This window comes from Macaca nemestrina, chromosome 7, assembly GCF_043159975.1.
Source record: "Macaca nemestrina isolate mMacNem1 chromosome 7, mMacNem.hap1, whole genome shotgun sequence".
Classification (NCBI taxonomy): domain Eukaryota; kingdom Metazoa; phylum Chordata; class Mammalia; order Primates; family Cercopithecidae; genus Macaca; species Macaca nemestrina.
The window spans coordinates 70,595,789-70,608,531 of record NC_092131.1 but is presented as its reverse complement, the minus strand read 5'-3'; the positions used below and the strand labels follow the sequence as shown (position 1 = coordinate 70,608,531).

Sequence of the window (12,743 nt, the reverse complement as noted above, 5' to 3'; positions counted from 1 at the left end):
CTCCCTCCCCTCACTGCCACCACCATACCTTTCACTCTCCGAGGAGCTGGCAGTGCTTACTTCCTGTTGATCAGATTTTAACCACGCACTTCCATCAAATATAATTACATTTAGAAGACCTGAAATCTTTGGTAATAATACAGACTATCTACTGTTGCTATTTATTCATAGAATTTTACATTTATTTTCTTTCAGAATCATAAAAAAATTTAATATTTTATGAAATATTTTAGCCTATAGGAGTATTCCTAGAAAGACAAGTTGTACAGGATTACCATCCATAAGCAGCCAGTATAGGCAGATCATCACTTACAGGGGAAAAGTCTGTGCATGCCATACCTCATCACCAAAAACTGTCTTCTTGGCCCACCTGTCATAAAGCCTGATCTTTTATCAGTGGAAATTCATTCTCTTTTATTTATGTACTTTTATTGAAAAATGTGTGTGTTTGTGGATGAATAGCATATTGTGATTTAGCTTTTAGATTGCTCTTTTCCTGGTACTGAATGTTTGTACTTGGTTTTGGACAGAGGGGTTATGTCGAAGTAAAGAGAATTAAAGAGCAGCTAAGAACCCGGGAACTTTGTAGGAAAAACTTCTCTTAATAGTTTTGTCAAAGACTATCCCTAATCCCCATTTATTAAAGAGAAAACTGACATATCAATCCTTTAAAAGATGTTTTTATTCATCATGAGAGATTTAAAACTTTGTAATTCTTTATGCTATAGTTTCTTTTCCATCTACAAGTATGCTTGCTTCTTGTGGCCTGGAACAAGTGCCAAAGGACTTTTAAAAATACATTTTGCTATACTTAGCATGCCTAAGCTCCACATAGTTACTTAAAGTAAAAGTAATTACAACCAGGCTTATAAGGTTAGAACTCTCAAAGATCTGGATTTTACACGGAAATAACTTTTGTCATATGTCATTTTTACTGTGGTCCAGATTTACAGTGCTATGATTCAAATTCCCTCATAAACTATATAAAATCATATACTGTAACTATATAATGAATAGATGAGACAAAGAGATATGGAAAAAATTGTAAACTTTTAAATGGATTTGTAAGAAAAGATGTATCAACTCAAGAACTTTCATCCTTCCCATACTTTTCTAAAAAGAAAAAATCCATTATTTAAAATTTACAAGAGTTCTGCTCATCTTAAATTTTTATAACATAATTAAAACATCAAAGATCAGGTTAAAACATTTCAATTTGTAGGTTTTCTTAAGTTGTAGATTGTCTTTTGAAATATAGGGCACCCTATATCTTTTGATCAGTATTGACCAAACACACACACACACACACACACACACACACACACACACACACACAGCTGTTTAAAGTCTTTTCTGCTATTTGACCAAATACTGATTTCTGTGAAGAATTTGGTGTCACAAAGAAATTGTGAATTCTCAGCCTGGTTTTCCTGCTGACAAGTAAGAACCGTCTGTAGTTCTCTTCGAAGTGTCAGGGGAGTCACCATAGTGTCACACAAGGGTTCTTAGCATAGAGCAAACATACTTTCCACAAACTCAGCTGCTTAATCTGTTTGCAGGTTGAATTATAAAACAGGATAGATGACTGTGGGTGCTGGGAAGAGGGACGGAGCATTTCTAAAGTTTCTCAGTTGAAAAAAAAAAGCCTACTATTTTCATCAATAGATTTTACTAGATTTTTTACTTTTGTTGCTGGCTCTAGAATCTGATTTTAACTATTTTAACCATATGAAAAATAATTATGCTTAGCATAATGAAATGCCTCAGTGAATTTTTTAAAATAATTTCATTGTCTTTTCATTAAAATTATTCTGGTTCTTGTCAACTTTACCTGTGATATTTTTTCTATAAATTTTTTGTTGGACTGTAAGTGTCAAGGCAAAATTAGACATATCTGAACAATGTAAGTACTTGTTGATTGAATCAAAGAATAAGTTTCATAATTCCTCAACTCAGCAGAAGGTATAAATCAATATTTTATATAATGTTGAAAGTTAGCTTTGATTTATTAGTACTATTAATAAGTGGGAGGAGACCTAAAACTTTTCTAGAAATTGCTGTTTAAAATATATTCTTGTGTTTAAAATTTGAAAGCTGTGAAATATATGTACTTCAGCAAGTAATAAGTCGAATGTTTATTTGTGATAGTTTATCAACAAATGCCCTCCCTAATTAGCTTTGGAAGGCACCTTCTAAATCTAATTAGAGATAGTTTTATTATCATCTATATATGGAAGATGGACTCAGATGGCTCCTAAACAGTCATCATAAGATGTACAACATCTAAACATGCTTAATTTTTATTCTTTGATGTGCAATATGCTTTTAAAGAATTTAATATTCTGAATTTGTGAATCATAAAAGTTAAATTGTATTTGACTTGTGAAATGTGTCATCTCATACTCTGTTAAACAAACATTTCATTAAAATTATCACTAATTCCATTATATGCTTACAGAGTGGATCACCTTTCCCATCCATCTATATATAAAGTAGGTTTCTTTAGAGCTGATTTTATTATACACATAGATATACCTACAATGTTTAACAAATACATAATTATATTCATTTATTTATAAAAACTAAAGAATTTGGGCTTATATCTTAACTATTGGGGAATGTCTCATGTTGATATGAAGAAGAAACATAGTTTTAATTATCTGAGTTACTCCTTTGTGCCAGGGAAGGATTAATGTGGGATTATTAGGATTGGTGCCTAACCCAGAATATAAGAATTCCAATGGAGTGCAAAGTGAAGGATCCAGGCTAAAGAAGAAAAAGGGCTCTTTAAACCTAGCCTCTGTATTTTCCCCGATAAGGTAGATCCCTTTTGTAACTAACCTTATGGAATGAATGAAAATGAGCATAAAAGTAGGAACCAAAATTTTAAATTACAACATGGCTTTTTGTATTTAATGTACTTCTTCATTTCAGAAACTGTCTTCCAGTGATTAGAACTAGAGTTGAGCTACTATATGTTTCTGCGTACTCAGATAGATAAAACATGTTTCAGATGAACGCAATAGGAATTGAAGAAAAAGAACAAACGACTAAATATGAGATATCCATACTGTTTCAGTTCAAATAAAATACAAAAGTTTTGGGTTTTGGTTTTTATAAATGCCAGTACTACAGTGATTTTAAAAGTCAAAGACCGGAATTTTTATTATTTTAGGGAAATGATAGAATCCACTTATGATGATCATATACATTTTAACTAAAATTTGATAGGGAAAAATACCACATTTTTTATACCTTAGAGACACATACATGTGATTTTCACATAACTATTTTATATGAAATATAAGCTCCTTAGAGGCATATATGATCTAACAAGTATCCTTTTCTTTGTTTCTATTCTTAGCTGCAGTCAATAGCTTTCTAATTTTTTATCACTTGACAGGCTACATAGCTCCTGGATACTTCTGTGAAGTTAGGAGTACTCAACTACCTTACCTGAGATTCGTTGAAGAATTGATAAAAATAAGATGTATAAAGTGATTTGAATTCCCTAGGAAAAGATTACTAAATGACACTAATTGTTAGTGTACTTTAAAATATTTTTATAATAAAGGGGAAAAGGAAGGTATTGTAGAAGTTAGATTTTTAGAAGTTTTAGTCATTCCTGTGAAAACATTGCTCAGTCTCATTAGATTTGATGTAACATATTGTTTAACTTGATACTTTACATAATTCACTCAAAACTTTCCCCTTTGTTGTCTCTGTTATTAAACACAAAGGTTAGATATAATGTATTTGCTGGTTAATATAGAAAAAATACACTTTTTGTTTTGTTTTGTTTTTTGAGATGGAGTTTCGCTCTTGTTGCCCAGGCTGGAGTGCAATGGCGCGATCTTGGCTCATGGCAACCTCCACCTCCCAGGTTTAAGCCATTGTCCTGCCTCAACCTCTCGAGCAGCTGGGATTACAGGCATGTGCTACCATGCCCAGCTAATTTTGTATTTTTACTAGAGACGGGGTTTCTCCACATTGGTCAGGTATACTCATCTAAAATCTGATTTCACAGTTGTGCAACTATCCTAAATAGACAAATAGGTTAATAGGTATAGATTTTATTCCCAAAATATAATTGGGAGAAACTCAATTGAACCCAAGAGCACATAGAAATACAAATTTCACTTGGATTCTAAGATTCCATAATTGGTTATTTATCCCTACTGGGTCAGGGATTTGCCCATGTCCATATTTGCCCCTTGGTAAATTTACAGAATGAAGAATCCTTTGCTTGTTTCATTGTAACTTTGATGGTGAAATCATAAACATTGTCCATAGATTAACTTTATTCTTGATCATCTACATTTAAGGAGAAAAAAGTTTGTATAACAATATTGAATATAGTTATAGCTGATGCATATCTTCTTTCTTCCTTCAGTGTTACACATTCTTGAACAACTCAGCAGAGGCACTTGTCACTTCTTAACCTAAATATAATGAAAAAAATAAGTTATACTACTGTAGAATACTTTAGCAGGTCTTTCTATAGGAAGACTGACCAAAAGTGAAAAAAAAAAAAGATTCTACAAATTCCATGTAAATGATATTTTGGAACCTACTAAACTAATTTTAATTTTTTAAGTTGCTTTGGCGTTTATACAATACAAACTAATAGTTCTTAGAACATCATCATCTTTTTAGTTTTTCCTTTGCCTCAAACAACACTATCCTGTGTATATGTATAAGCATATATTGTATCTCTTTCTGTTACTGTGTGCCATATAACAAGCTATATAATGGTAAAAATAACATAAAAAATTTTTAGTGTCTTGAAAGATCTTTCTTAAGTTAAACTAATCTGCCTTTTTAGCTAAGTTATGTGTATTTCACATAACTTCCAAGAAGTTCTCTAGTACTGACTCTCAGAGGGCCTAAATCTTTCCCAGAATGATGGGAGTAGCACAGTTCAAGAACAAGAATGAATCTCTGTATAATCACACCACAATGTAAGGTGACCCTAGGACAGAGAACTGACCAGATACACATATGGGTTTTAGGAAGACTTTCTGATGCTCTTTTTTAACACAGCTGTGAGAAGAATGTGTTTAAGACCCAGTAGTCATTCTTGAGAAGAGCTGGCAAAGGAAACCATGAGGAGAAGAGAATTTAACACATGGGTGTAAGAGAGTCCGGCTTCATTGATGCGATCTGAGGGGAATTCCTAATGACTGGAAGAATCAAACTTGGCAATGAAAACACAAAGCTCTTTTCATCAATTCAAATGCAGACTCTAAAGCTGCAGATGGTCACCTCCAGCCTTGTCTATTCAGTGTGGGGTTTTATAAAATGGCACTTTGGTGAATACTAATAGATCAAAACAAAGATTTAATAACGTAAAGATGTGGTGTTCATTTTTAAATGAGTATACAGGTCAGTGTCTCAGAAAAGGATAAAAAGAGTACCTTTTATATGTGGGTCTAAAGTCTTTTTGTTATTTTTCAACCTGAAAAATAAATGGCATCTTTAACATACAGATTGTGTTTTATGGAGTCCAGTTTACATTATGAAAAAGAGGCCAAAATTGGAGTTTATATTTATGCTCAATGATTTCATTTCTTCTGATTTGAGGACTCTCAGTTTATATTTGTTAATGTCATTCTTTAATATTTTCTTGAAGTACACTTGATAGGATAAATATATGTTGCCTTTCTCAAGGACGAATCAATCTAATTAAAATATAGTTCAAACATTTTATTCTCAGAACAGAACTTTTTCTCTCACCTTTTCACAGAATGCAATGAGACATTGTTTAGAACAAAGGAAGACTTTGAACTTTAATTCAGTCCTGAAATTACATTTTGGCTACTTTTTACTTTATTTGCTATGACTTTAGAAATGTACAGCAATTGCTTATGTATTAAAATATAATTCATTGTGTTTAAGCTGTTACTTATTTTACATTACTAAGTCTTTCTTTAAATTGAAATATGCTGTATTTTTTTAGAATAAACTATATTGTACTTGGTTAGCACTTGTAGTTTATAAAATATTTAAGCTAAACCAAACAAATGAAGCTTTATTCTCCAAAATAAAATACAAGCTCAATAACTCAATAATAGCTTTCTTGTTTCTGCCATTTATGAGGTAAATATAATGATTAGGTCTGCATTCCTAATACTTGTATCTAGCAAGTTACACTAACATATAGAAAATTAAGACACTAAAATTGAAAGTTAAAGGGGAGGCAACTTAGTATCTAGTAAAAATAATTAGTGAACTAACAGGACCCTCAACTGTCATTAACTAGGTATGTACAAATCATTAAATTTGCTCTCAATGTTCTCATCTGGAAGACATACTTGCTCTAATCTACTTCAAAACATGGCTATAAGGATCAAATGAAATGCATGTGCATAAAAGTGCTTTGAAAAGTATAATGTGCTCTGCAAACATCAGCTGTTTAATATCTTCAACTTATATATTTTTAATTAAAACATTATGATCACTTGTTTGGAAACAAAAAGGGAAAAAAATTATATTGTAGCCTCAGAAACGATACAAGAACCATGTAACTTTTGAAAGGGATTCTTTACATAGATCTTGAAACTGGAAGTAAAGAGGGTTCTGTGCATTCTCATACATTACTGGTGAGAACGTGAAATGGTAAAACCCCTGTGGAGGAGAATTTGGCAATATCTAACAATAGCACATATGCATTTGCCCTTTGACTAAGGAAGAATCACTTTTAGGACTCTATCCTGAATATAAACCTCCATGCATATGAAGCAACATAAGAATTACAGTATTGTTTTTAATAGCAAATAAAAATAACCCAAATAGGAGAGAAGTTAAATAAATGATGGTACATGCACATAGTGTAATACAATGCAACTGTAAAAAAGAATAAGAACAATACCTATAAACTGATATTGAGTGATTTCCAGGACAGATTGCTAACTGAAAAAAAATCAAGTGCTTCTCATTTACTGCCTTTTGTGTGAGAAATAAGAATAAAAGGAACAGGAAAGATCAGCCAGAAACTAAAATGATTACCTTTGGAGGTATAAGGGAAAGAGATACAGGCACAGATGGGAGTGCAACTTTTCTGAGTATGCCCTTTTGTACAGTTTTGACTTTTGAGTCATGTAAATCTTTTACATATTTAGAAATTGAAATCAAATTAAAAAGATAAAAAGAAAGCCCTAAAAGTGACTATAAATAGGAATAAATATACCTAAGTGTATAGAGAATTGATAAAATACAGAAAAGTATCTTTTGATCATCATACTCTGACTATACATCCTTAGTGGCATATAGTCTAAGAATAGAAATACATGCAAAGAAATTTTAAAGTTTACTCACTATGTTAACAGTTATTAGTCCTACTGGTATTAACATTTTGAAATGATTTTATGTATATTGTTGAACTGAGCAAATAAATAAATAAATGTTATTAGGAACCAAGATTTCCACCATAAAATAAATGGAATTAGGAAATAGAAACTGAAATATTACATTTGAATTAGAAATATCAAAATGAATCTCATGATTTGATTTTCCTTATTTATTTTTTGAGACAGAGTCTCACTTTGGAGTGCAGTGGCAGGGTCTCGGCTCACCGCAACTTCCGCCTCCCGGGTTCAAGCGGTTCTTCTGCCTCAGCCTTCTGAGTAGCTGGTATAACAGGCACATACCAACATACCCAGTTCATTTTTGTATTTTTAGTAGAGATGGGTTTTTGCCATGTTCTCCAGGCTGGTCTTGAACTCCTGGCTTCAAGTGTTCCATTTACCTTGGCCTCCGAAAATGCTGGAATTACAGGCATGAGCCACCGCGCCTGCATGATTTTAAATATATACATATTTTTCTTAGCTGTGTCAACTGAAAAGGGCTTAAAAGCAGTAGACATATCTAGCATCCAGATTTTAGTTTCTAAGTACCATTTCCCATTAAAAAGTACCAAGCTTCTAGGTCAGGTAAAATGCAGAGTAGTCTGGGATGTCTTTTTGTGCCAAGAAACAAGCAAATGCTCAAAGATTAACGGGGTTGTATAGAAAGGACACATAAGCCAGCGTGAAAAGGTTTCCACTGACCAAATTTGGGATGATTTGTGAGTCGAAAAAAAAAACTCTATTTGATTACAAAATATTGAACTTTTACATCTTAGAGTCTACAAACATATTCAAAAACAAGAGATGAAGGATAAAGAGGAAAAAGCCTTTTGTACAGAATAATGTCAGTTAATAAATATAGAGAGAGTGATACAATTAGAAAATCAGTACCTTGTAACTTCCAGCATAATTAATTCAAGCAAAGACCATTAATCAGCTATAAAATTAGTTAAAAGAAGCAACCTTGGTACAAGAATCAGTCAGTCTAAATAGTTTCAGAGAGCTTACTTAGTATAACTAAGGAGTTTAGAGCTTAGAAATCAGGGTGGGTTTAGACATAGGGGTTTAGGATATCAACTGCCTTAGAACAATATTTAGGGATTTATTATTAAAATTTACTTTGGGTATTTTTCTCACTCATGTATTCTGTGCTTATGTAAATGATAGCAGATAGACCTAAACCACTCAACCCTTTATCAGAAGTCATCTTTTAAAGAAACTATGAGGTAAAGAAGTTTTGCTTTAGAGACTTTGTCAGTATTAGACTAGGTATTGATCCTTTCCTTATTTAAAATTTTGATATTTTTCTCATGAAGTTTTTGTGTTGTGATTTTCAAAACTATTTTTATTAACATATTCCTCATCTTGATTACTTTCTTTTACATCCTTTTAAATTTCAACCTGAGATGAGTGCCTCATTCACCTCACTCTAGTTCTAGCCTTGAATACCCAATAAAAGATGAAAAAGACACTATTACAGGGGGGAAAAATACTGTTACAGGGGAATAAAAGACACTCCTAGTTTATTCTCTTTAAAAATAAGAATAATAATGATAACTTGCTAAGTTATCCTAACTTGTATGATTTCTATTGAATGGTATTTTATGTTTAGAAATGATAGTAATATCGTAAACTTGAACTATCGTGGTTCTTTCCACCTTACAGAATTTGGCCAGGTTTTTAATTATATGGTGTCCGTAAACCTTACCACTGTCTAAATTTCTGTATCTCAATTCATGTTTGGAACCTGCATCACTTTTATCAACTGTTACTTTATCTTTATTTCAATCATCTTTTATACTCTATGTATATCAATCATCGTATCTATCAATAGGGCCCGATTGCTTTCGAGACCTTAAATGTTGACCTAAAGATGAGAATGTATGGTTTTTATGAATCATAGTTAAAACAGGTAGGGAAAATGACTGTGATGATGCCAGCTTAATAAGTTGAATATTACTTTTACTTTGTAGGCCCATGGCTTAGTCTAAAATTTGAAGTTGCATTGATATATTATCTCTACTAGTCTCCCAAAGGATGTTGCCTGTCTTTTGAATTAAACTTGAGTTAGGTTGATTTGTATTCCCTGTTAATCAAAATTTGAAATGTTGACATTAGAAAATTTCATTCAGTGCTAATTATATATGACTTTTATGAAAGTTAGGAAGGAACGAATCCTACATTTTAAAGTTTAGTATCTGCCTAAAGCCCTATGAAAACAATAGTGAGTAGCTTAATAAGCCATCTTAATAAGATACCTTAATAAAACTAACCAGTTATTCTAGCTTGCTGCATTTCATTGGCAGTATAAAAATCAGTGACTCACCTCCTCCATCATTAATTGAAACTTTTCTGGGTTTAAAATGATCAAAACCTTTAGCAATGTGAAAGCAACATTTCCCAATCTTTCTTGCCTCTTGAATCTCTCCAGTATATATTCTCTATGTAGTGTTTTAAACATCCTTTTTTGCATTGGTATAAGATAAAGAAGTTAACTTGCATTGATTGTTTTATAAATTTTATTTACCACAATCTTTAATACTTATGTAACATCACATGGTGTTTGACTTCAGCTATATAAGAAAAATCATAATTTGTTAAATTTTATAATGTAATATTAAGTTGAGTTTAGGGTCTGAATATAAATAAGAAAGTAGATTAAAATTTGATAACATATTATGACATTAAATAACTGCTTGTGAGGTGATATTTGGAATTCTTAACATTTTACTTTTTTTTTTTTTTTTTTGAGATGGAGTCTCGCTCTGTTGTCCAGTGGCGAGATCTCGGCTTACTGCAACCTCCGCCTCCCAGGTTCAAGTGATTCTCCTGCCTCAGCCTCCAGAGTAGCTGGGATTACAGGCACCCACCACCATGCCCAGCTAATTTTTGTATTTTTAGTAGAGATGGGCTTTCACTATGTTGGCCAGGCTGGTCTTGAACTCCTGACCTCAGATGATCCACCCGCCTCGGTCTCCCAAAGTGCTGGGATTATAGGCATGAGCCACTGTGCCCAGCCACATTTTACTTTTAAAATAAAACAATAGAGCCTCTATTTTCTAGAATATTTTCACAAATAGCACATTGTGGGTGTTTTGGCCTTTACGCCAGTATATGAAAAACTAAATTGAATATTATTGTTCTAATATGTTCTCTCTTTAACTTCTTTTTTTAAGAGGCAGCTACATAATGGGTAATGTGAGTAGTGGGATCAAATGAACACAATTTATAGATCTCGTGAAGAGAATCCTGAGGTGAATTTACAGATTTATTTTTATGCTCCTCATTAATTTGTATTTCAACATCCATATACTTTCTGCTTGCTTTACTTCTTCAATGGCCTATTAGGGATGGAAATTAAACAAGTTACAACTAAGAAAGAAAAAAATTATTATCTAAAACAACATGTTGGCCAGTTCTGTTCAGCTGAATGACAAACAACTCAGTCAGCTGATTGAGTCATGAATTGCTCTGCAGATCTCTTCCAGTACTCCACTTTGCTCATTTGTAGGCTCTTAGAAGTCCTCAAACTATTCCATTTTAAAAAGCAAAAAAAACTTTAATAAAAATTTTATTCTTTGTTGCTTGAACCCAGAAGGTGGAGGTTGCAGTGAGCCAAGATAATGCCACTGCAATCCAGCCTGGGCAACAGACTAAGACTTTATCTAAAGAAAAAGTAAATAAATAAATAAATATATATATATATATATTCTTTGGCTTCAATAATAGAACAGAGAACATTACCACCTTTGCCTACATGATCTTTACATTTTTAAATTACAAAATTTTTACATGATGCTTTAGAGAATTTTATTGTGTAGTTTTTGCTCAACCCTTTTACTCTCTTACCAATTTAACACATTTTATTGTTTAAAAGTATTTATTTTAAAATACTAAAAAAAATTTTAATATTTTTATTATTTATTAACAAATACATTGCAAAAGTCAAGTTATCTGAGCTAGTTAAATTCAGATACATTATTGAAAGAAAGGACTTGTTTGCTAGCAAAAGTATTTGTTACATCATATTAATGTTAAATGTTACTTTACATGTCTTCAAATAAGAAAACATTTTCCCAAAAAAGAAATTTAATAGTTTGATATAGAATAGTTGACCATATAACATAAAATACTAAGTAAACATTTTTCCCATCATGGACAAAGTGTACAACTTAAAAACCTAATTTGTTTGTGTTAGCGGACTTACTAAATATTAGTCTTTGCTAGTCTAGTTTACACCATATATCTTTTCCTTATGCCAACCTTCTGATTTGCTCTGAAGTTTTCTGCAACTTACTATTGTATGATACTAGCCTCAGAGCTAGCTTTTCCAGTTTACTGAGAATGCTTATTATACTGTGTAACTGATAAATCAATAAAACCTCATTGTAATGTGTAAACTGCCATCTCTATGAAGCAGTTAAAAGCAAACTGTGAGTGAACACGTGAGTCCAAAAAAAGTATGTTGTGATTATATTGACTCTGAAAATATTTGACTTTCATAGAATACATAATTTATTGTGTAGTGTAAATTGGTTGTATTATTGCTCATAATTTTTTGAATAATGAATCCAGTGAATAGTAAAATAATAAAAATGTTTGTGTCCTAGGAATACATAGTTATTCTGGAGAGCTACATGTTAGTGACAAATTAATAGATATGAATCCTATTTTCTTACTTAGGGAGTGAAACTGGGACCCATTAATACAATTTTTATCCTTAGTAATTGAATTTTATATTGGTTTCATACATTTTCTATATCATATGAAAACAAAAATAAAGAACTTTAAAATAGCATTTAAGTAACAATTTAAACACAATAAACTCTACCCTAAGTAAATGTCTTTAGAAAGGAATCAGATCAGTGCATCAAAGATTTATGTTAGCAGTCATGTCACCTTGCTTTTTTTTTTTTTAATTCCTGCTTAATGAACAAGTTTCATTACTCATTAGAATTTGGGTCAAGTTCTAAGTATGATAGCTAGCCTATCTGTCTGCCTAATTATTTAATGAGTCCATACTTTTATGATAAAACTTAGCTTTGATACTGTTTTGTGATAGATTTTGTCCCTTTAGAAATACCCCTTTTGACTACTGGAAGTGGTTGTTTGTATTTTTAAATGGTGATCTAAGTATCCTAATTAGTTATTGTAAAGTGAAAATTTAAACACAAATCATTACAGATATCTCAGGAAGTAAATAGGTGAGTTATAATAGCTAAGCCAAATATAAATATTAGACTTTTTTTTTCCAGATCTCAAATACAAATCTATTTCATTCCAAATAAAAAAGATGAAAGAGAAAAATTCCTAATGGATAAAAGCAGAAAGATTGTTGCACATTCAAAACAGGTCATGATTTAAATATTTTTCTATTTAGTAATTTTAATAGTTAGA

General features: G+C 31.7%; 1 protein-coding gene across 19 annotated transcripts in view; it reads left to right on the top strand.

The window, feature by feature from the left end:
• Positions 1-12,743, top strand: part of LOC105478006 (mirror-image polydactyly 1) — a 402,680-nt gene that overhangs the window by 327,925 nt on the left and 62,012 nt on the right. Inside the window, exon 13 of one of the 19 annotated variants that reach the window (XR_011625930.1) lies at positions 5,044-12,698. The exons of 17 other annotated variants lie outside the window; for them this stretch is intronic. Coding sequence is in view for 1 of the 2 variants with exons in the window: in XM_071100293.1 (XP_070956394.1) it covers positions 12,602-12,698 (97 nt within the window). In the remaining variant the exon portion in view is untranslated. The remainder of the gene's footprint in view (positions 1-5,043; positions 12,699-12,743) is intronic. One more of the 19 variants, XM_071100293.1, reaches the window with a different exon arrangement.